Source organism: Eptesicus fuscus, chromosome 11 (genome assembly GCF_027574615.1).
Source record: "Eptesicus fuscus isolate TK198812 chromosome 11, DD_ASM_mEF_20220401, whole genome shotgun sequence".
Classification (NCBI taxonomy): domain Eukaryota; kingdom Metazoa; phylum Chordata; class Mammalia; order Chiroptera; family Vespertilionidae; genus Eptesicus; species Eptesicus fuscus.
In genome coordinates this window covers 76,177,638-76,203,938 of record NC_072483.1, presented here as the reverse complement: position 1 = coordinate 76,203,938, position 26,301 = coordinate 76,177,638, and the positions used below count along the sequence as shown (strand labels likewise).

Here is a 26,301-nt window from a genome sequence, read left to right as displayed (position 1 = left end):
TGGATCAGCATCTAGATCTCCCTGATACTTTAGTTTTTGATACTTTATCAGAGACTCTTCATTTTACATCTTGCTCTTGTTGGCACCATCAGTTCCTTTCTTTTGTCATCTTGTAGATTCTTAGTGGCTTCCCTCCTTTGTGAATACCCTCTTATAGGAATGAATCATGAAACACATGTATGTGCTCATGCAATGTTCTTTCATATACATCCGCAGGATCACCATTGTAGATAATAGTTTAGTGTTGTGTTAGGGAGCAAAGCTAGAGAAAATTTGGATCTATTTCCTATAGAGGCCTTAGATGAAGAATTAAAAAAAATAGTTTTTATGTTCTAATACAGGCAAAAATAAACATCATTTATAGCCTGACAACTTCTATGCTCTTAACTAAATGAGAATTACAAATGAATCCAAATTATGCCAAATGGTATCTGTTTTATGCAAGGGTCACTTTTAAACATGCAAAAGTCACTTCTACCTCTCAGCATGTTTTATAGATTTTTAAAGTACACTTTTCCATACAGTTCTGGTATAATGTTGCTATTTGCAGCTAATGACATTGGGCTACTTTCATGATAATGTTTAAATCACCAGCATTTTAATCTTTATTTTTGCTGAAGGTAACAAAGAATACAGTGGTAGTCAGAATAATGTCCCCTCAAAGATGTTCATGTCCTAATCACCAGAACTTGGGGATGTGACTTTATCCAGCAAACGGGATTTTGCAGATGTGATTAAGGATCTTGAGATGGGGAGATTATTCTGGATTTTCTGAGTGAGCCCCATGTAAGAGAAAGAAGGCAGCAAGAAAGTCTGCAGAGATAGAATGATGAACAGCAAGTGTCAGAGTCGCTACAGTGCTGGCCTTGATGGTAGAGGAAGGGACCAGGAGCCATGGGGTCTGGGTGGCTCTGAAGCTGGAAAAGGCAAGGAAATAGACTCTCTCCTGGATCCTCCAGAAGGAAGCAGTCCTCGCAATGTTTTGATTTTAGCCCAGTGAAACCCATTTCAAACTTCTGACCTCCAGAACCATAAGATAATAGTTGTATTAAGTCACTGGGTTTGTGGCAATGTATTACAACAGCAAAAGGAAATAACAGCTATCTACAGCCCTGGAATGATTTCTGTAGTCTTAGCACACACCAGTGGTTGGTTGTGAGCAGTTTGTGTTTCTCTGAAAAGAGCACCATCCATGGGCCCTGAGGGAGCAGCTCTCCAAAGGCCGCATCCGTCCTTACCTGATAGTGCCTCACTTGTCTGTATGGAGGCGGTAGGAATGTGGATCTTGAGTATCCAACCATTCTAGGTGTGGAAGTTAGTAATTTTTAAAAATATAACAAGGACACAAGTATGTACCCATTGATGTGTCTTGTTAACAAGTGTGTGGTCTGCATAGGGCATAGTTTTGAACTTGAACAAATGTTTCACCAATCTATTACCAAAGTTTATAACTTTCTAGCCTAGAATTCCTGGGTCTTTAACATTTGTCTTCTTTGCTCAAGCAGTTCCACATTTAGGTTTCAACACTTCGGCAATGCAGTTTCAGGTGGCAATTTGAATATCAGGGTGTGTTTTGCTGACAGGAGGCAAAATGACTAACATTCATTTAAAAAACATAGGAATGTTTTATTTTATTATGTTTTGAATATGTTTTATTGATTTAAGAGTGAGGAAGGGAGAGGGAGAGAGAGATAGAAGTATTAAAGATGAGAGAGAATCATTGATCAGTTGCTTCCTGCACACTCCACACTGGGGATCCAGCCCACAACCCAGGCATGTGCCCTGACTGGAATCGAACTGTGACCTCCTAGTTCATAGATTGATGCTCAACCACCCAGCAACACTGGTTGGGCCATTGGGATGTTTTAATCTCATGCAGTGCAGGGCTGCCAGACTATTTTAACAAAACCATTATGCAATCTGATTCCTTTTCCTTCTTTTTCCTGGTCTGTTATCCTTAGTCTGTTGCTTTTATCCTCCTGGTTATAAAACACGTTGCTGCATTTTCAGGCATCACATCCATTACAAGTAGGAAAATAAAAGTCAAGGGGCAAAAAGCTTCATCCTTGTCCCTGTTTTATATATATAGGAAAGATTGTCCCTCCCAAGAACTTCAGCCCATTGCTCAATGAGCAGCAGAACTCTCACATGGCTACTTTGACTGTCCAAATAGTATAGGAAAGTGTTTTAGCTTTGTAATATCTATAGGAGAGAGAGAGAGAGAGAGAGAGAGAGAGAGAGAGAGAGAGAGAGAGAGAGAGAGAGAGAGAACATATGAATGATTGCGGGAGCCAGTCCTCAGAGACTGCAAAAAGTACAAATTTTAATAAGTGATATCTGCAAGATGGATTGGTTAATTCTACTCTAGATACCACAGTTCTTCAACTGCCATCCTATGTAACATACTGAGCTTCTGGGAGATCCTGTAGAAGACATGAAGAATAGTCACCAGGTCTATTAATTATTAGTTGAGTCCTTTGTTATTGTACTTCAATTCAAAATGAAAATATGTGCCCTGTAGAATTTTAATGGTTATTAATGTATTCTTTTTCTTTCCATATATATAATATATATATGATGAAACACTTTTTCATGATCCTTTTTTCCATTCATAAAGCAGTATTGGATTCACAAATAATTTCTAAGGAAATGTATAATATCTCAGTAGAGTTTTCCTTACCAAAATCTAGATATAAAAATGGTTTAAAATTAATGCTCCTTACACTTAGCAGTCTGATCAAGTTGAAAAATTCTAAAACATTTTGCCAGTTCTCTCACATATAGTATCTAGCCAAAACCAACAATTCTGAAATGAGATCTCTTTTATTATGTATTGCAAGTTTCCTTAAAAGAGAACATATTCCACAACCTCGAATGTAACATTATTGTTGCACAGCAGTAAAGTTGATGTGTGCAGTATGTGGCCTGCATCCAACCGCATCATCCATCAACAAATTCGGGGGCTGATTGTACTACAGTACAGTCCTATAGTGGAAAATTACCCGCTTTCTCATGAGATACCATTTAAAGCACCTTTTTTGAAATGAAATTTGTGACTTCCTGCTAACAGCTGTAGAAAGGAGATGAGGAGGGGGATACAAAGGGGAAGGCTCTTTTTATAATGAAAAGGAAGAGGGAAACAGGAAAAGTAGGATAACAACATTTAAATTGGCAATATCTCTAAAGAGAAAGCCACATACTCAGCACGCTTTCCATATTCCAGCTCTGTAATGACTCTTGGGTTCCCGAGGCTTCCAAATCAGCCATTTATGAAAGATTGCATAGTTTTGTTGTTTGAAATTTGGATAACCTTCTTACTTGGAAATTAGGAATGCAGATTAAAATGCTGATAAGAAATTTAGTAGAGAAGGAATTTATGTTTTTAATCACTCAACTTTAATAATAACCATATTTAGGTAGATATCTATTACTGAGCGAAGAAAGTAATTGAAGCAATTACTTTGACAATTAGACAAAACCATCCAGAGAGGATATTATCCAGTGTAGTTAGCTGAGTACTAGGTAAATGGCCTGCTACTCCAATCGAAATAGAAACTTTTGTTGTTGTTCTTCAGGCTGTGAAAACTCTTCATTGGTTTTGCTTTTGAGAAGAAGTCACTTAAAAGATGTGGCTCAGTGGTTGAGCATCGACCTATGAACCAGATCACGGTTTGATTTCTGGTCAGGGCACATGCCTGAGTTTTTGCTTAATACCCAATGAGGGGTGTGCAGGAGGCAGCCGATCAGTGATTCTCCTCATCATTGATCTTTCTATCTCTCTCTCCCTCTTCCTTCCTCTCTGAAACCAATAAATATATATTTTTTAAAAAGAATGAGAAGTAGAAGTGATTGTTCAAGTTTGGAATATTATCTAGAATTTTACAAAGTTTGGTCAGTGTTCACTAATTTGGGAATGTAAACTAATCAATTTAAAGCTGAATGATATAAATTTCATAAATGTCTACAATAAACACTTTGGAATACCAATGGGGGATAAGAGGAAAGCAAGAAAGGCCTCTTGGAAGAGGTAGTCTTTGAGATGGGCTTTCTAAGTCTCAAATAGAGCAAGGAATGGTCCGTGAAAAGAGAGATACGGTAATGTATTTTATGGAAGAACAAATTATCACTAGGATACAGTAATGTATTTTATGGAAGAACAAGTTATCACTATGTAGCCTTAGTGACAGCAGAAGCAAAACAATAAGATTGAAAAGTACACTGTATATATTGCTAGCATGTTTGTAGATAGGAGAGCAATTTAATATAAACAGTAATAACAGTCATTACAAATGAATAAAGATGTGCTGAGACACAAGCACATGGTAGGTCCTGAAATGTTTCTCAGTCTGAAAAAATAACCTTTGCTAATGTCTCAAATAGACTTTACAGATCTGGTGAAGTTCATTTATTGCCAACTAATTTGCCTAGGGATATAATATTTCTATTAATTCCTGCAATGAAAATATATTTTTCTCATTATTGTGCTTTCTTCTTTTTATTGATTGCCCTAAGAAAAGAGAGAGTGAGTGAGAGAAAGAGAGAGAGAGAGTGAGAGAGAGAGAGAGAGATGTTTTTTGTCTTGTCCCAGCCCACCCCAAAATTGCCTGAAATTGACCATTGTGGATAAGAAGAGAGGATAAGAGCAATGGATGGATGAGTGAAGGCAGGCTTAGGTTGGCAAGATTGTTTCTTCTTTACTATTGATGGGAAGCTGATTGGGCACAGGAGCATTTTAGATGTTTGGTCTACTTAATTGCTTGTCTATTTGCCTGATATATTAATGCCATGTTTTTCCTGAAGAAATCTATTTTTTAATATAATGAGTGAAAAAATCACTTTTATGGAAATAGACTTAAAATTTGAAAATCACTTAACTGTAATAATAATTTGCATAACTTAGTATTATTCTTTTAATGATTATAATTTGGGCTTAATTGTTGTGTTTTTAAGGTTTCATTACTTTTCAGGTTCAAAGTATAGTTACACTTTTACGCTAATGAAATATAATGCAGCTTATTTGATAATTGAAGACTTCTTTTTTAAATACAGAGAATACTCTTTCTTGTAGACTGTAATTATAGCTATGTTCATTGTGTCCAATTAAACACGCATTATTAGGCCTTCAAAGCCTATAATAAATTCTGTATTTAACTATTTTGGGGCTTTTGCTTAATGGCCCCAAATATTTATATAACCAAAATCTAAGTTATACTTATAAGAAAAAACTTTTCTCAATTTCTGCATTAAGACACTTTTTTTTCTGTAATAGAAGAAACAAAATATTTTAATGGCAAAAATGGGATGCAATATTATTAGTAAATGATTATAAACTTATACTGAAGCACTTGTGTTCATGCTTATAGTCTTGTAAAATAGTTGTATATTATATAACCTTTTTGTTAAATTTAATAAAATATGAAAGCATCACGATAGTCCATATAATACCTGAATTAAGAATTCTGGATATTGAATAATTTTATTCTAAAGATTATTCATGCATTTCTTTCCTGAATTTACAAAGTTTTAGGATCTTTTGAAGCATCTACTGGATTAGTAATACAAGCAAGGGATTAAGAATTTAGTAACATTATTATTGTGGTATATGTATTGCAGATATATTTAGTATAAATTGAAAGTAGATTTATTTTCTTAGTAATAACTTCAGAAATTTTTGGTGTTTATTTGACTTTTTGTTTTGGTTTTGCTCATAATTCACTTAATAGTAAAAAGTAAAATGTCTATATGTTTTACCAAAATAAATTATATATATATAATTTGTATATGTTTTACCAAAATAAATTATATATATATAATTTGTATCTGAGCATATTTTTTACTTTTAAAATTAAATAATTAATTAATTTTTGTATATAAACATTTGATTCCATTTCATATATCTTGCAACTTAAATAACTTTACTAAGAAGTGAATTGTTGAAAATAAGAAATGAGTATGTTAGGTCTATTGCATTGCTTGCCAAAGATTTATTTTGTTAACATGTAAAACTAGATATTGTGTATCATCAGTGCCTTGAAAAATTTGGTTTTTTGTGTAGTGTGGTAATCTTCTGCATATGAATTGCCAATGAATACAGGCAGTCCTCGGGATATATCAGACTCAACATAGGTCATTTCATGGTTACATTGCCATCTCCCATCATATCTTATAAAAGGGTAATATGCAAATTGACCCTCACTCCAACACACAAGATGGCCACCCCCAGGTGGACACAAGATGGCCACCACAAGATGGCAGCAGGGGAGGGCAGTTGTGTGCGATGAGGCCAGCAGGGGAGGGCAGTTGGGAGGGACCAGGCCTGCAGGAGAGGGCAGTTAGGGGTGACCGGGCTGGCAAAGGAAGGCAGTTGGGGGTGACCAGGCCTGCAGGGGAGGACAGTTGGAGGGAGCCAGGCCTGCAGGGGAGGACAGTTGGGAGGGACAAGACCAGCAGGGGAGGGCAGTTATAGGCAATTAGGCTGGCAGGGGAGCAGTTAAGCATCAATCAGACTGACAGGGGAGTGGTTAGGGGGTGATCAGGCTGGCAGGCAGAAGCAGTAAGGGGAAATCAGGCAGGCTGGCAAGCGAGCAGTTGGGAGCCAGAAGTCTTGGATTGTGAGAGGGATGTCCGACTGCCCGTTTAGGCCCGATTGGGCATCCCTCAAGGGGTCCCAGATTGGAGAGGTTGCAGGCTGGGCTGAGGGACACACCCCCCCCCCCCGGCATGAATTTCATGCACCGGGTCTATAGTTCATTTATTAAAAAAAAAGTTCTGTCATTTCGACTTATGTACATATATGCTTTATGATTTTTATTATTTATTTACCACAAGTAAAGGTCAGGAATTTTTATCGTTCTTTTAATTTTTTTTTACTGTTTCACTTCATTACTGCTGTGTATGTGCACCATGTGAGTGACATAGGTGTTTATGTAAGTGGGTTCTAACTTACAGTGAAAATCGCGTCATGTTGCACTTAGGAACTGATCTCCAACATAACCCAAGGACCTACTGTAGGTAGACCTTTCCTTGGTGTTAGCATGTTAGTTTTTTGTGTTTCAAGAAAAAGCTGAAAGGCAAAACTGATTTTCTGAAAAAGAAATTCTTAAGAGACTTTGGGATTATTAGAGATGATTATATAGAACTAGAGGCCTGGTGCACAAAATTTACGCATGGGGGAGGTTCCCCTCAGCCCAGCTTGCACCCACTCCAATTCAGGACCCCTTGGGGGATGTCTGACTGCCAGGATCGGGCCTAAACCGGCAGTCGGACATCCCTGTCACAATCCTGGACTGCTGGGTCCTAATCACTCACCTGCCTGCCTGCCTGCCTGCCTGGTCATCCCTAACTGCCCTCCCGCTACTCGCCAGGTCTCCCCCAACTGCCCCTCCCAGCCAGCATGGTCACTTCTAACTGCCCCTCTGCTGGCCTGGTCACCCCTTACTGCCCCCCCTGCTGGCCTGGTTGCCCCTTATTGCCCCCTTCTGCCAGCTTGGTTGTCCCTCACGGCCCTCTTGTTGGCCTGGTCGACCCACACAGCCTGCTTGTTCAGTCATTTGGTTGTCCCTCACTAACCCCTGTGGGATCCCCTTTCCATGTCCTGTGTGGTCCAGGGTTCTGGTTCAGGGTTCAAGTTCTGGAGAAGGGCCACACACAAATGAAAAGAGACTAGAAGAAATTTAATTTGGCGATATGGGGGGCCAGTCCAACTCTAGCGGGAGAACTACCCTCTGCCCTGGCCCTGCTATCCCTTCTATTGAGGCTATGGGGAAAACACCTTAGGCAGGAAATAACAGAAATATACACAAGATAAACAGCGGTGGAGGCTGCTTCAGCTAACAATGTTTTATCTAAAGGGTGAGTGGTTAGAGCAATTAATGTTGTTGACAGCCTTCCTGGCTTCCTGTCCACATCTCTCTATTAGTGAAACAGTAATTGGTTTCCGGCAAACCCCTCTGCCGGCCTGGTTGTAGGCAGCCATCTTGTGAGGGTGTGAGGGTTAATTTGCATATTACCTCTTTATTATATAGGAAAACATCACAGAGCTTGACCATTGTCCTGTTAACACCAGTAATTTTCATGATTAACTATGACAAAGATAGAGAAATGATATGTGATTGTTGTGAGAAGAGGGAGTAGAAACAACTGATCAGTCCTTTTTCACCTGTATTATAGCAGGTGGAAAAGGACTGATCAGTTGTTTGGATCATTTATAGCCTTCGCCTATAACCTAACTTAGAAGGAAATCCATAGAGATAGTCCTTTCAGTAGTTTGGTATGAAGAAAGGGTTCATCAATCACTTCTTTCCATTAGCATCTATATTTCCAGTGAGCATTAAAAGACATATTAGAAAACATGAGGAGATAACCACCTGAGTTTTCTTCCTTCCCACATTAACACTACATATAAAATAACACTGTTGCATAAGTTTGAAGGATTTGGATATTAAGGACATTTAAGAGATGTTTTAAACCCAATTGTGTGGTTTAAAATTAGAAAAAAACACACACAATTTTCTGAGAAATTAAAATTTTTCAGATTGATTTATAAGTGCGGACATAATTTCAAAAATAATAACCAACATTTAATTGAGCTTATATTTGACAGGTGCTTTCCTAATATCTGACAGGTGCTTTCCTAAGTGCTTGCTATGTAATTTAATTTATACTTAATATCTCAGCATTCATGTTTTACAATTGAGGAAACAATGTACAGGTAGGTAACCCAGGTTCAAAGTGTGGAGGCATTATTTTAAAGTCTTAAGAAAATTATGAAAGGAAAAACCATCTCAAGAAAGCTATGGTTTATAAGCAACTTCTAGAAAAATTTGATTATTAGAGTTTAATATTATATATTGTTTCATGAAGCTAGTCATCAAGAACTACAATCCATGGTTACTAACCCATGCACTTGACCTGTATTAGTCAAGCTAACAGCAAACCAAAAAGTACAGGGAATATTAGGAGCTACCTCAAACTACTAGGATCAAATTCAAAATGCCCCAGGATTATATAAACCATGTTACTTTAGTTTTCCAAATGCTAGTGTTTGCCTTTTTCTCAAGATTTGGAAATCAGAGATAATTCTGCCTATTACTAAATATCAATTATGTGAAAAAGAACTGTCAAAAACTTATTTAAAATAATAATTAGAATTACATTTTACTGCATATTAGACATTACACTAAGCACTGCTTATGAGTTATCTCATTTAATCTCTATTTTACACAATAGAAAACTGAGGCTTGGGTAACTTTCCCAGGTGCCAGGTCCAGGGTATAAACCACAGAATCTGTCTCCATTGCTTAAATTTTTGCTGTGGTTCTTTTAGCATCTCTCTCTCTTTCACTCTCTCTATATATATCTATATCTATATCAACTCTCTCATCTATTTGTATATACACATATACACACAGATACATATACACACATACATACACAAATATATACATATATATCGCAAATGTATATATATTTGATCATGACATCCAAAATCCTTTCTATTTTTGTCAAACTAATAGCATATTTATGTTATAACAAAATAATTTCCTGTTGGCAAAAATGTTCTAGAATAAGAATTATTTTTATTAATACACTTGCAGCTTTATGTTCATAACTGTCAGTGCTTCAGTTTACCCAAGATGAACTAAAGAGGCATTTTCCATGATTACCTGCCCACGTCATTCTTTGTTCCCAAACAGTTTGAACAGTGCTTCAGTGCACCAGCAATATTGATAAAGGTGTGAGTGAGGGCCCAGGGGGAGCAGCTGATCTGTTGCATAAGAGAATGGAAAGATACCAAGTAAAGTTAAAATAAAATAAATGAAGTCATTCAACCAGATGAAATGCTACATGTCACTGAAACCTTATATTGAGAAGAGATAAAACAGTACACAAGCATGCAGAACCATAGGCTCTTGTGCATTCTTATCCCTACATAAGTGAAGTAAAGCAAGGGCAGCAAGGCTTAGGGGAGTTTAATCAAGCAGGGGTAGGGGATTGATAAACACTGCAGCAAACACCACCTCTCCTGGGTGCCTTGCAGTGGGATTCAACAAAATGTTAAAACCTGAACTACACACACACACACACACACACACACACACACACACACACTGAAAAGAGTGAGTGGAGGCAGAGCCATATGGCATAGGGGAAGCCTTGAGAAATTTCCAGAGGCGTCTGTGCTGCAGATGTTAAATGCTGCAATACAGGAAAGTAATTTGAGTTATTTATAACAGGAGGGTTGATTAAGCTGTGTACTTGAAAGTATCGGTACTGGTGCATATCTTTTATTTCTCCCACTGAATTTCGCAGAACTCAGGGTAGATAATAAAACATCAGATCAGCTATGTGCAGTCACTCCTGTTGTGATTGTAATCTTGGGCTGGGTGCAAACAAGCCGGAGTGTACCTGAGATTGTAGCAGGTTGCTGCTTGGATTGCTCTCCTTGCCCCCTTTTCTTACCCAAAGTGGATAGTTGGGAATAAAACAGTGAGTCAGTACCTACCTCTTTATTTTTGCCTTTTTTTTCACATGGAGTAGAAGAAGGAAGATGTCAACAGCATTTACAATGCAGAGGGAAATGCATGGGAATAAACGACGGATGAGAAATATTTTACTGCGTGGCAAATAATCAGAACCCATTTATGTCCGGTCCTTGCTTTTCTTAAGCTGTCATTGTTTGGATCCATTTCTTTCTACATTCTTTCCTCATGTACCATCATCTTATGTCTTTATCAGTTTTCACCTTGGCCCTATTGACCACCAATTTTCCCCCTTAAACTTGCGTTTCTCATTGTATTTGTCACTTGGGCTGTATATCACTGATGTCCAACTCTGACTTCAACCTGTTTTTGCAAATAGCTTTATTGAGATGTTTTCATAGTCTTGGTTCTTACCCCTGTGCCCTTCCTTCTACTCAATTACCTCTCCTCCGTTCACCGGAAACTTACTGGGGTCCCAGTTGAAGCCCTCCAGCTTCTCTCTGGGTTCACCAGCAAAATACAGTGAATGCCAAACTCAAAGATTAGTTCATTTTTCTAGTCCCCATCAGTCCTACCATATAACATATGATACAAATAAGGCATGATGATGTAAACTCATTCCATCTTAGCACATTTTAATATATAAATTGAGACTCAAAATGATTTATATAACACTAGAGGCCTAATTCGTGCACAGGTGGGGTCTGGCTGGCCCGGCCCCAATCAGGGCAGATTGGGGCTGGGCCTGTTGGGAGGAGGAGATGGTGGGAGGTTGGCCAGCCAACCTGCCGCGATTGGGACCTGATCAGGGCCAGGCTGGTTGGGGGAAGGGGCTGCAGGCTATTGACTGGCCGGCCCCGTCCCTGATTGGGTTGGGGGGCCAATTGGGGGTGGGGCCAGCCATGGGGAGAGGTGTGGGTGGTGGGCTGGCCGGCCCCACCCTCAAATGGGGTAAGGGGTGCCAATTGGGGGGCCAGCGGTCTGGGGGAGGGGCCATGGGCGGTTGGCCAGCTGGCTCTGCCCCTGATGTTGTGGGGGCTGATCTGGGGTGGGGCTGGGTATGGGGAGGGGCTGCAGGAAGTTGGCAGGCCAGTCCCCCCCTATTGGGGTGGGGGGTGCGATCAGGTGAGGGGCAGCCAGGGGGAGGGGCTGCAGGAGGTTGGCCACCTGGCCCCGCCCCCTATTGGGGTGGGAGGGTGCAATTAGGGGCGGGCCAGCTGAGGGGGAGGGGCTGCAGGCATATTATGGTGGGGCGGGCTGATCAGGACAGGGCTGGCCTCGGGGATGGGAGGGTGTGTTTGGCTGTAAGCCCACTCTTGATCTGAGTAGAAGAGTCAATCAGGGGCAGGCAAGCAGGGGGGAGGGGCTGAAAGGTTGGCCAGCCAACCCCACCCCAGATCAGGCCAGTTCTCTGGCCACAGTGGGCGTCATAGCAACCAGTCATTATGGCTGTTATGGTCGCTGGCTTTTTATATATATAGATGATAATTCCAATATACATCTCTTAAGTTCCATAACGTACTCTTTAGAAAAGGCTGAACTTATAATTAATTTTGGCTTTCTAATTTATCAAATAGGTACCAAAAATAGTTGTCAGAAGTTAAACATCATCACAATCATCCCATTGGCTTTGTGTTTTCTCCTAAATTGGGCCAAGTTTAGGACAGAATTCTGTACTTTACTTCAACATGGAAATTGACCTCAAATCCATGCCTTAAGTAGTAACACTTCCAGTTATTCATAGATTATATGTTGGTTATATCTCTAAATATCCTCCTGGAAAGAGATGTTGATGATAGAGCTCTTACGAAGGGGAAGTTTGACTTCAGCTTAAAAAAGCATTTACTCTTTGTCACTAATATACTAAGGATATATGAAATGGAAAAAATTATATTTGTAACTACACAGAATTCTTGTAGATTGCTGAAACATGAAATAACCAAATAAACTTTATTATTAAAATGGGTTTCTTAAGAACATAAATGTGTAATGTAACTTTCCAAACTCGTTAAACCATAAAGAAGTATAACAATTTCATACCATGAAGCTCAATCTATATAAAATGATGTAGCATAAAATGTCCAGCTGCTAAGATAGCAGGAAAGTTCCAGGAGGTATTTTTACAAATGTTGAAGTAGTTAACCTGTTTGTTGATCTTCCTCATTCCATTTACCAAAATAGTGGGGCCTGCCTTGCGCAATCTTTGGAGTTTATAATTTCATTTAGTTGAATCTGTGTATCTTGGAATGGTCTTTAACATATTAGAAAGTTCAACAACTTCTTTTCTACGTTTTTATTTTAAATTTAGTAAATAAAACATGAAGGAAGTAAAGGATACAGGATAAATGATGTCACAATTGTTTTTAATGTGAGGAAACAAAACATAATAAAGTCAAATGACTTTTGCTCAAGGCCACTGGTCCCCCGTTGTTAAGAATTGTCATTTGAAAAATAATTGGGAAATGGCCTGGCTTGTGCACTAACCAAAGTGTAAGTTCCCACCACACCATAAAACAAAGATGTATAGAGGAGGCGATGATGCATTTTGAAAAATTATTAGGCTGCATATTTGCATATATGTTAACTTTCCATCAAGGACATTTGAATTGAGTGTTGGGAGAAAATCTCTACATTTGTATGTGTATTTGAGGAATATTTTTTATGAAAATACAAATCTACAAATTTCAGTTGAGCATTTACACTAATTTATAGAAGAGGTAACAAAAAAATGGTATTACCCTTATTTATAAGTAGTTGATTTAATTAACATTAGCTAAAATTTAACTTTATCCAACCCGAAGACTTTTTCTAGAGAATTGATTATCTTTGGAGTTAAGCTAAAACTTTAGTTTAAATGTATAAATTTATACCACTTAATTCAAGAATAAATCATAGATTTTTGGAAAGTTTGTGGATCTGCTTCTTTACATGGGGTGAGAAAGACCAAATAATGTATATTTTGTTAAAAAGGACGAGGGTTGAGTCCATAAGCTGATAATATGGGCGATTGTGATGATATTGCATAGTGTGTGTCTTTGCTCTTTTGATAAATAGCCTTTTGCTGCACAATATCTATTATCTAAGTCATCTCCAGAGGCCTCTCCCATGGAAGAGCCAACAGAAATTGGGGTAGCCCACCCCACTCCAAGGTTGGAAGAACACAGTTGGACTAGAAAAGTAAAAAGGAGATGTTAAGGTTATTGGGCAGAAAAGGGAGACATATGTAATACTTTCAACAGTAAATAATTTAAATTTTTAAAAAAGGAATTGTTAGCCTTCTGACTACACTCCTGGGCATCCTATATAATAAAGAGCTAATATGCTAATTAGACTGGATTGCAGAACGACCTTCCAGAATAACCTTCGGGATCGACCAGTGGGTGGGGAGTGGGGCCTCAGGGCCGTGAGGCAGCCCGGGCTTTGAGGGCTGAGGCAGCCGGGGCTGGGAGGGCCTACGCTTGCAGGAATTGTGCATTGGGCCTCTAGCTATTAATAAATCCCACGAAGGGGTGAAAATATCCCATCTACTCAGTGAAAAATGAAAGGAAGGTGCTACTTCCCAGATCTGGGCAATATAATTTACACTTAATTTGGAACAAAATCTACAATATCACAGTTTTTAAACTTAAAATAACAGGGAAGTATTAAAACTTCAAATTTTCATATTTTCTTAGCTGGCTTCTGAAAATGAATGAACCTGATCTCTTATTTTGACAGATTTCTAATTATTAAGTTTTGTGCACACATTTGTTTTATGACTTTTATTCCATTTTTGCTTTGCTACTTTTTTATTGTTGATACTATTATAGATGTCCCCCATATTCCACCCTTTGCCCATCTCCACCTAGTCCCTTCCCCCTGCCCTCTGGAACTTCATGCTATTGCCCATGTCCAGCAGCTATGCATATATGTTCTTGGCTAATCTCTTCACCTTTTTTTATTCAGTCCCCACACACCTCTCTCCTGTCAGATAAGTCAGTCTGTTCCGTATATCCATGCCACTGGTTCTATTTTGTTCATCAGTAAAAGCACACTTAATTATTTAATGTTCTTTATTGGTGAAAACAACTGTGAGTTGACTCTTCCTGTAGGTAATGGTATAAGTGTTAATATACTAAAGTGACACTGGTCTTACCTAATGAAGAGCTATATGTTAAATTGATCTCAGGCATTATTCTGTGTCCTAGTTTCTTCTTTTGCTTCCCATTTTCTCATTTTCCACAGAGCACCTAGGAATCTTTTAAATAATTATCAATCATATAACATTCTCTGACGTAAAACCCTTCAATGATCATAGGATACATTTCAGTCTTTTTTTCTCAGCTGATGAGGTCCTACATGATCTGGTGCTTGGTTTTCTATTTCTCCTCATTCATCCTTAATACAGTCCTCCTTGCCTGTTCTCTTCAGTCTCCCTGGCCTTTCATCTGTCCCTTGAATACACCAACTCCTTTCAGCCATGCAGTCACCTGTGTTTGACTACCCATCCTTAAATCCTCCTAAGATGCTTCTTCCTTCTTGCCATTCTGATCTCAACTAGAATGTCACATCTTCAGCAAGGTCTCCTGTTACCACCTCATTGAATATAACTTTCTTCCCCCAGTCATTGTCATGCCACTTTATGTTTTTCAGATAGCTGCATTAGTGTGTTTATTTTAATGTTGCTGTTTCTTCCCCTTCCCACCCCCCCATTCATATGTGAGCTTCCTGAGAGGGATGCCTCTATCTGTTTTGAAGGTTCTTAATAGACACTTTTTGAAATAAGGAAAAAAAGTTACATGTTAACAAATGCTTTGTAAATCCTGATTCATATCTAAATATAAGGTGCAATTATTAGCTGAACAATAATTGACAAGTTTTTTGTCTGTCTTTGCCCTGGTAAGCTGTATATAGACATATGTCACGTGTGATTGTGTGTAGTCATTTAGAGTAGATATGTGGCCACCAAATATCCATGGGACACATATTTTGATACCGATATATTTTCAAACCACCACGCATCTTCTATGCTGGATATAATTAGAGCCCGTGAACCAAAGTGAAGGAAACATTCACAGTGAAAATGAAGACAGGGATATCTAATTAGCTTTTCTCGTGACCATCTTTTTTTGGATTAATTTTCTTCTCTTTGAAAAGTCTAATGGTGGTGCTTATGTCACTGACTTTACTGATAATTAATAGTGTTCTTTATACACCTACACATATTCTCTCCAAAATATCCTTGTGTGATGCCACTACTGGAAAGAACAATTCAATTAGAGAGGAGAGCTTTTGGAGTACATATCAGATGGTCTATTGTAGGGAATTTGCCCTATTACAAAAGAGAGCAAATCTCTGCTAGAACATAATATTTTATGTAACAGGCCGGGCACATTGTTTAACAAAACATTGTATGGATACTTCATCAGGACACGGCTTGGTTAAAGAGCAGGGCTAGCATTTACCCACATTTTCTTTTTTTGAATCCTTAAGACAGTTCCTGTACTATTTTCACCCTTGTCACAAGCTTATTAACTTGGGAATGAGGTGACAGGGCCTTTGTCTTCGAATCATGTAATTATAATTAATAGTAAGTTAAAGGGAAGCAGCAAGCTTATATTCAAAGTTTAAAGTGAAGTGACTCTGTGGCACTTAGGGCAGGTGCCAGGAAGATATTAAAAAAGAGCTCATTATTCTTATTAATTAGGACTTCGGGAAGACATCTCTGAGAATGCAAGTCATTCTGTGGTGACAAGAGGGACACTTCTTTGTGGACAGAGCCCAAGGAGAGAGTGTGCTGTCTTCATTTCAGCACGCCCAGGCCTACCCAGCAGAGGCCTTCCTCCTGGCCCACAGCTGCTTGATGCCAGCTGTATACCTGAGAACAGGGATAGGAGTCAGTGTGTGCACACTGTCCACTGTTTCTCTGAATGCATTCCTAAAAACTGTTATCAGGAAAAAAATTCCACCAAACTTTTGCGTTCATTTGTGAAAGTAGTATATCTGAGGGTTACAATTCAGTCAGGAGATTTAACTTCATATCAAACCCAGCAATGTCCAGGGATTACCCAAACCCAACTGGGAACATCATTTCTCTCTAAATATCTATAATTTTCAGTGTTAAACGTACTTCCCTTGATTATAGAAGTTAACTATTTCAAAGACCAGATTATAATGAAGTACAATAAAGTTGATTAATGATATTAGCTAAACTTTTATGGAGAGCTGACCATGTTCAGATACTGTTCCAACCACTTTACATAGATTAACTTATTTTATCCTCACAACATCCCTATGGATCAGTTTTATCATTCCATCCTTTTCACAAATAAGGAAACTGAGGCTGAGAGGTTGTACAATGTGATCAGCTAATAAGGATAAGGGGAGCTGGTATTCAAATCTAGGCAGCCTGGCCTCAGAGAGCTTGTCTCTCTGTACGATGATAATGTTCATTGAGCTTTCACTACATGGCCAATCCTGTTCTAGTCCTTTATATGCATTAACATATTTAATTCTTGGACCACACCTATGAGAGCAATGCTATATTTTTTCTATTTTTCAGAAGAGGAGCCTGAGGCAAAGGCTGGTGAAATAATTTATCCTTATCCAAGGATATCTAGCAAATAAACACTGGAGCAAGAATTCAAGCATATCTTAGTGTGAAGCCCAGAGCCTTACACACTAGTTTACTCCATGCCATGCAAGTGCTTGGGGACAGGCTCAAAAGCCAAATCTGGCCCATCACCTGGATTTATAAATATAGTTGTGTTGGAGCATGTCATTCATTCATTTATATGTTATAAATGAATGTCGTTCATTCATTTATATGTTATCTATTGCTGCTTTCATGCTACAATGGCCGATTTGAGTAGTCACAACAGAGACCATATGACCCATAAATTACTATCTGGCCCTTTACAGAAAAAGTTTGCCAACCTCTGCTTTAGAACGTACGTACTTTTTCTCAATCATCTTTGATCCATCCCTCCACCACTCTAAACCTAACCAGTGCCTAACTAATAGAAAATAAGTGACAATAGTTATAACCTTTCATACATCCTTAGAAAATGGCAGGAAAAGGGTCACCTTTTTAGAAACTTCAAGATGCATCTCAATAAAGCCCCTAGACAGAAATAAGACAACATTTGACTTGGCATTTGTTCCTGTGTCATCTTAAAAAGGAAAAAGGCAACTGAGACTCTGAACTCACTCTACGGAGAGACATGGACTCTGGGCACAGTCCACTCAGATTCATGTCCTCGCCCTGCCACTTCCTGGCTTCGTGACCTTGAACTGATCGCTTAACCCCCATGTGCTTCAGATCCACCATCTGCAACGTGAGGATACCAGTAGACCTAATTCACAGGGTTGTCATAACCATTAAATGAGTTAATGTATGCAATTTTAGATAAGAACTGACTCCCATGGAGTGGTAGTTATTTCTCTTTTCTTCGGGTTCTTTGAAAGACTGACGCAGAGATAAATAGAATGATAAGAGTTGAGGCCTCAGTATACTAGGAAAATTGATATAAATAAATACTAGAGACCTGAGGCATGAAATTCATGCAAGAGTAGGCCTTCCTTCCCCGGCTGCCGGCACCAGCTTCCCTCTGGCACCTGGAACCCGGGCTTCCCTCGCAGCCCCGATGTATTCCAGAAGGATGTCCGGAAGGATGTCCAGTCTAATAAGAATATTACGCTTTTATTATTTATAGATTCTCTTACATTTATTGTTTACAGCACACTCTATAAATGAGGTGATAAAAAAGGCAATGCTCCCTGACAACTTGAAGTACAATACAAGGCTCATAATTTTAGCACAAGAGAACAAATTAAATACCTTATCAAGTTCAAAATGCAGTACATCAGCCTTATGTAGACAGGAATGTAGGAGGGGTGCTGTCACCTGGTTTCTCCTACAACACCAGAGCATTTCAACTGTCAAGGGTAGGGTCCACTAACCCCTTTAAAAGACTATTGTTCCAGATGGTACCCAGATCCAATATATACCCTGACAATTCCTATATGGTTTCTTTAACTCAGGATTTAATGTGTAAATGACTTGAGCATTTATGGGAATGATAATAATTATTTTCAATCTCTATAATAATTATTATTGATGTTTATAATGCACATATAAATAATAAACCATGAAATATTGATATGAAGTAGAAGTAGCTAAAATCATGACCCTTGAAATTAAACTGTCCTGAATTCAAAGTCGGCCTCTATCCATTACCAAATGCAAACTTGAGCAATTTACATAGCTCATAAAATCACAAAAATAATAGTGCCAAAATCATTCACTCAGTCAGATATATATTTTAAATACATTTTTACTGATTTCAGAGAGGAAAGGAGAGGGAGAGAGAAACATCAATGATGAGAGAGAATCATTGATCGGCAGCCTCCTGCATACCCCTTCCTGGAGATTGAGCCCACAATCTGGGCATGTGCCCTTGACTGGGAATCGAACCTTAACCTCCTGGTTCATAGGTCAGTGCTCAACTACTGAGCCATGCCAGCTGGGCTCAGTCAGACATTTGAAAAGCACTTGCTGAATAGCTATGTGCCAGTTTAGTTGGAGTTGAATATATAGCAAACAAAGCAGCCATATACCCTGCCCTCATGAGCTTTCATTCCACTTGTGAAAATTAAAAGCATTTAGTATAAGTTCTGGTGCACATTAACTTTTCCAATAATATTGGATACCATTACCATTAATTGATGATGGTGGAGGAAAAAGTCTTCAGACGCTAGTACCTCATTATGGAGTTGATAACAACACTGAACTTCTGAATACGGGGAATAGTGCCAGTCCATGTGTCTGTTCTCCATCTTGATCATCTCCCCGCCAGAGTGATCTGAGTTGGGAGCTCTTGAATAGGGATCTTGATCACCATGACCCAGTCTCTGCTGATGCTCTTGGTTAGTGACCACATCAATAACAAGTGTTTATGGGCATGTGAATAACTAAGTTCCTTCTGATATATGCTGGAAATATTTCTGTTCACTTAAAGAACATTTCATGAATGAAGTAAAATTTATTCTTTGCAGAATAGAATATCAGAATTTGACCGAATTTTGTGCAGAACGATTAGAAAATGAGAGATATTTTTTAAACAGAATCTATGTTACAAAATGAATATATGAACAGACACAGCAGAGAGCGGGATTAGTCTGTGTAAAGTTGAAGTAGGAGTTGCAGGTGGGATAGAGAAGGTCCCAAAGCAGAAAAGATAAGAGTCTGGAAAACCACTTCTAAAACTGATTAGCCACCAATGGTTTGTGTTTATTTATATTTTTCCTTAACTTCTACAAATAGCTCCCCTCACAAAAGTCATTTGAGAAACTTATCTTTCAAAGTTCGTAAAGACATCAATGATTTAGTTATCTTCACTTAAAGAGGGTAATTTATCTTCTAGTCGAGTGTGCATGTGTCTGCCAGGAAAGCTGCAAGCCAACATACATCATACTCATAGCTTCAAGGATTTGGTCTGCCTTCTTATGTGTATTTGAATATAGAATTCATTTCAGCCTGACATTTTTTACCTCTCATCATATTTTTCTTCTAATTAAGTTCTATAAATGTATCCTCTACCCAGTTTGAGCTGTAATAAATTTCTTTCCTGAATTGGCCTTCTGAAAATCACAAACCAACATTATGATGAATTGCAAAATGAAAAATTTCCCTTCCACTGTGTTTATTTTGAGCAGGAAAGTACTGGAGAAAAATGAAACAGTGCTCCACTAAAGAGTGGTTACATGCTCAGAAACATGCTCATAGTGGTTACATGCCTGTGATTTGAATGTTTGCAACACTGGTTGACCACAGCAGATTTCCAAAACTGTAGAGGTCTAGTGCAATAAAATGAATTTTCAGTTCAAAATTTTGAGGTCCAATGGAAGGTATCCATAATGAGAAAAGTTTTAATCTCATGGTAGCCCTGGAACTACCCATGTAGATATAGACTGAGACCATTATATATTTTTTTTATTTTCCTAAAGTCTATATTGAAGAAGAAAGGAAAAAGGCCATTCAGAGATTGCACTGTGGGAGAAATGAATGGGTAGTTTTCATTTTTAAGCCATTGTTTCATTTCACAATGTACTCAAGCAAAAGCATGATGTCTTAGGTTTGAGATGGCTATGTTGAAATCGAACAATTTGTTGCTATTATTTAGGCTGGTATTTTAATAGGTGCTTAACATTGGGCACATTTGTTCCGTTTCATTGTAAGGCTTAGATGAAACTCTATATAAATAAGATTAGAGCATGGCCATAGATAAAGTATCAGGCATTAACCTTGTAGACTCTTGATTTGGGAATGGTTTAGCTCCAATATTTGAATAGCCACAGTGATCATAGCCTGGTTCAAATAATTCTGCTTAATGTGTTAAGTGTTAATTTCACATACTTCTTACTCATTTCCCCCTATGCCTTTATAGAGTGGGGAATTGCCTTATGCATCCTGAATTCATTACTGTAATTTGTGTACTGTGCATTGACTGAAACCAGTTTAAGTGGCATATTAGCACAGAATTTGAGCTCCTTCGCTTTGTGTAGATAGTAGGCCATGGAGTTAATGTTTCATTTATAGCATTTATTAAAGGGCTATGACGGTGGTTATGATTTATGATCTTTTCCTGGATAATGCCTGGTTTAAGATATACTATAATCTGCAAAGAATTTTGATTTTCTTAATAATTACCATGGCTACAGGTCCAACTATCCTAACACCGAATTATTATTGGCATCACCCTTTCTTCCTAAAAAAAACCCCCAAAACCAGAATTATTGTTTTCAAATTAGAATTAGACATGAACAATTACCTAAACCAAGCATCTCATTTGACACATAAGGAATCTGAGATCCAGTGAAGTTAATTAGGTTGGTGGCAATCAGAAAGTGATTAGTGTTAGAGCTATAGCCATGAGGTAGACGCTGGTTCCTCTGAGCTCCACACCAGCATCCTAGGAACTGTCCTGCCTTGCTGAAGTGGGATAGCCAGTGCCATGTCATGTGTTCATAGTGTGAAAGCATTCTCTGTTATCGCTCCGTAACTCTCTCCTCTGTCTGACTGTGCAGCATCGTGGTGCACCCCAGCAAGGACATCCTAGTCTCCTGCGGTGAGGACCACCTCTGGAAGGCAGTGGGGCTTCCCAATGGCAACGTGCTTCTCACAGGAACCGGCCACACCGACTGGCTTTCCAACTGCTGCTTCCATCCCAGGTCAGTGCACACAGTCCCTGAACCAGCCTAATCTCTCCAGGGAATGCACCTGTCTATTCTGTTTCTTCACTCTCCCGGCTTTTTTAAATTGAAATATGAATAATGGGCTAAAACTGTACATGTTTAATATATACAACTTGATGAGTTTGGAGATAGGTATACATCCTTAAAACCATTACCACAGTCTATCCTATGAATATTTCTATCATCTCAGAAAGTTTGCTGCTACCCACTTTATTTATTATCATTGTTATCATCACTAGAACACTTAACATAAGATCCACCTTCTTAGCAAATTTTTAAGCCCACGAGATAATATATCTCTAGGACTTACGTTGTATAAATGAAACTTTGTACTTCGGTGATTTTGATGGCACTTTTTTTTCCCTCTAAACCTTACAACCTGAATTTAGAAAAGTGTAGATACATGCTCCTTTGGCTTTCATTACATTGACTTTATAGATTGATTGCTTTTGATATTTGGTACCTGTAAAACTTAGTCACATGTTGATACATTTAACAGAGTAGAGAGCTTCCCAGAAGAAGCGTTATTGATGCTTCTTATACTCACAAGCTCTGACAAGACACATGGCTTTCTAGAAAATAATGCATGCTAGTGTTTACTTTGCCTCAGTTTATCATGCAGGTTTTTCTTTTAGAAATAAGTTATCTACCAAAAAGGATCAGAAGATAGTGATCAACTTGTTAAAAATTAAATGAAACTCAAAATATTAAAGAGATTAAAATTGAACTGAAAGCATTGAGTTCTGTAGTTTTCAGAATTCATTGAATTTTTGTACTGCAAAGGCCAGGGACCCAAAAGGAAAGATATTATTAAACACACAGATACATTAAAAAGCTACACCCACAGTTGTTTGTAGTCAACTCCCACTGCCAATCCCAACTGTCTTTTCATGTTCATCATTGTACTCAACACTGTAAATAGTCTTGCATCTGGCTCTTTCTAACACTATTATTCTTGGAGACTCATAGTTTTGGTGCAATTTCTAAACCATTCCATTGGGAAATTTTGTTCTTAGGAGGACTCTTATTGATGTATTTTCATAAAACTCTTAATTTTTTTGAATCTTGGTATGATCCTATATAATAAAATGGTAATATGCATATCGACCGAAAGGTGGAATGACCAATCACTATGATGCACACTGACCACCAGGGGGCAGATGCTCAACGCTGGAGCTGCCCCCTGGTGGTCAGTGTGCTCCCATAGGGGGAGCGCAGCTCAGCCACAAGCCAGGCTGATGGCTGGCAAGCTCAGCAACCCGCCTCCATGGCAGTGCTAAGGATGTCCAACAAGCTGTCAGTCAGACATCCCCCGAGGGCTCCCGGACTGGGAAAGGGTGCGGGTCAGGTTGAGGGACCCCCCCCGCCCCCCAGTGCACAAATGTCATGCACCAGGCCTCTAGTTGTTAATAAAATTAGATAGAAATAAACTGAGTTAATGAGAAGAGTAAACTATTTTTTTTTAATTTTTGAAAATTTTCTCAAAGTCTAATTTATCTTTAGTGCTAGATGTTTGAACTTAAGTTGTGAACATGTATGCATTCTGTACCTGTTAGGAACATGAAGCCCATCTTGTAAGCAGAGACAACCCAATTAGCAATGTAACCTATCACTTACGGAGCTACTGGGCAAGTAATCAGATTTCCATAATGCCCAGTTACCATGACAGCCAGTGACTCAGATATTGTCTCATTAGTGCTTGACCAGCACAGGTTCTTTTAATAGATTCTCCCATTTTCCCACTCAATTACTGAGATTAAAATGAGGTGAAATACATCATTATTCACTCATAATATGAATTTACATTCAGTACTTTTTTTGGCAAAATTGTAGTAAAATGCAGCTACACTGTTGGCTTTTTTCTAGTGCACAAGATAAAAATAATGGGAGAAAATACATTTAACCATAGCGTTTTTAAGTGAGTGATATTTAATAGCAAATATTCTTTTGTAGGATTAATTAAAAGAAATAAATTATTGTCAAAATAACAGTAAAAAATATTTTTTGTGTTTGGTATACAGATTGATTTATTTTTGTTTTATTTTTCAATTAGAGTTTACATTCATTATTATTTTGTTTCAGTTTTAGTTGTACAATCTGGTGGTTAGACAATCATATATTTTACAAAGTGATCCCCCCAGTATTTCTGGTACCCACCTGACACCATAAAGAGTCATTATAATATTATAGACATATTCCCTATGCTGTACTTTACATCCCTCTGACTAATTTTTAATCCCTTCACCTTTTTCACCTACCCCCCTAACCATCTCCCATCTGGCAACCATCAGTCTGAGATCAAGTCTGAGTTTATAAATCAGATCTCATTGTATAATGAATGCTTAATATATGGAAATCAACACTGAAGATCACATATGTGTAACATAATATATAAAATATATGCATGTAACATGTGTCTATATGATGCTTACGTCCTAAAGGTTGTTGAAATTCATGCTTTCAAAACTTATATTTGTGTCATTTGATTTTTATTTTGGCTTAAGTAATTTAGTCAGTAAAAAATAGTTTCTTTTTGAAGACAACATTTTTCCTATTTCTCTACATGTTTTACCTATAATTTAAAAATCAAACAAAGTAAATTTGATTCTAAAATGATACTTTAATATGTAGTTGTTTCTTCAGTTAAAGAATGCAATGATAGTCTCCCTTAGAACCCATCTTTGTGGTCTGCTGGATTCTGCTCCCCGGGAAGAGGCCCAGAATGGACACACTATACGTATTGACATCTGCCTAATTGCTGTGCCCTTCACAATGAAAAATAAACGTGTACATTTTTTTTATTTTTATTGTTGGAACTATTACAGTTGTCCCTCATTTTCCCCCTCTCTAGCCACCTCCATCCAGCCCCCCTTGCCCCGCCTCTGACCATGTTTTCTGTAACTTCCAATTCTTGATTACTACAAAATTTAAGCCACTGTTTCTCCTGCGACAATGATGTAAACCAGACTTCTTTTTGGGTTCAGTCCTACTTGATATGACAGTGGTACAGCTTGACTGACCCAACTCAGTCTTCATTGCCCTGTTTCCCTTGCCCTACCAGACATCATCAGGACATAATCAACAAATACAACACTCATAGTGATATTAATATGGGGCAAAAGAGGCCGTCAGGTAAAAACTAACCTGAATCACCCGAGAATTCAGACAATATGATGTTGAAATATATAGAATGAAAGATCTTATAAATATGTAGAAGAAGATTCTGACAATGCCATTGTCATCAAAGATTTTAAAGTATCTTTCTCAGTTTTTAATCTGTCAAGTCAAGAAAGTTACAGTGGAATTAGAGGGATTAATAAACTAGTAAGTATCTTTAATAGTATATATATTGGATATTGTACTTTATGAAGAGAGAATACAAATTATTTGAAATCATTGTTAGATTTTTTAAATGTACAAATCTTACATTAAAAATTTAGCATAAGTGAATTCTTCAGAATAGCAATTACATAAACCAATATTTGTGAACAAGATTCATAACAAAGGAAATAACATATCAATTACTAAAATATAATAAAATCTGAATTATCAAAAAGCAAATAAATGAATATTGGTCAAAGAGGAACTATAAATGGTTGTTACCTAGTTGGTAAACAATCACAACCACAATACTTATCAAACTTGAGATGTAAACAAAGCTATATTCAAAGTAAAATTCAGTGTTAAGCAAAAAATAAAAATAAGTGAATTATGAATTCAAATTGAAAAATAAAACTGGTAAATGAATACAAAAAAGCAAAAGAATGAATAAATAAAAACTAGAAATTATTAAATTAGTATAAATGTGTTAAATATATATTAATCCAAATTTTGTTTTTCTGAGAGAAAAAATAATAAAACAAGGATTACAATAGAATAAGTAGATACCTCAAAAATTTTCTTGAGAAATAAAAGTGAGAATCATAAATGTAAACCTTAGCAATTTGAAATGAGTTAAAGCCACATATGTAGAGACTAAAAATATATATATGTTGGAATTTTTCATAAAATAATAGATTTCTATAAAAATAAACATTTCCAATAATGAATCAAGATGAAGCAGAAACCCTGAACAGATAAACATTCGGAAAAACTGAGTTTTGGAACTTCCACTTGCATTCCCATCTTGAGCAGGTTTATGACTGAGTTTTGAAAATTTTATTTTAAAAAAATCAGTTAATTTTTTAAAATATGTTTTTTATTGACTTGAGAGAGAGAGAGAGGAAGGAAGATGGGAGAGAGAAACATGGATTGTCTGCCTCCTGCACACAACCTACTGGGGATTGAGCCTGTAACATGGGCATGTGTCGTGACTGGGAATTGAACTTATGACCTCTCAGTTCATGGGACAATGCTCAACCAACTGAGTCCCACCAGCCAGGGCAATATTTAGGTTTACTAAATGTTTGTTGGAAAAGGAAAATGAAAAAGTACTGTTTTTACAAATATAGCATAAATATAGTTCCAAACTCAACAAATGTAATACACCGACCACAGCACTACTGTAGTCTCATTTCACAATTATAGATGCAAACTGTTTAAAAGAATGCAGAAAATATAACTTAGTTGTATGTTTAAAGGCAAT

At 37.7% G+C, this 26,301-nt stretch overlaps 1 protein-coding gene across 1 annotated transcript in view; it reads left to right on the top strand.

Annotated features, from left to right (window-relative positions):
- The window catches only part of SPAG16 (sperm associated antigen 16), a 659,304-nt gene that overhangs the window by 269,680 nt on the left and 363,323 nt on the right, over positions 1-26,301 (top strand). Inside the window, exon 11 of the mRNA XM_008145284.3 lies at positions 21,549-21,692. Coding sequence (XP_008143506.2) covers positions 21,549-21,692 — 144 coding nt within the window. The remainder of the gene's footprint in view (positions 1-21,548; positions 21,693-26,301) is intronic.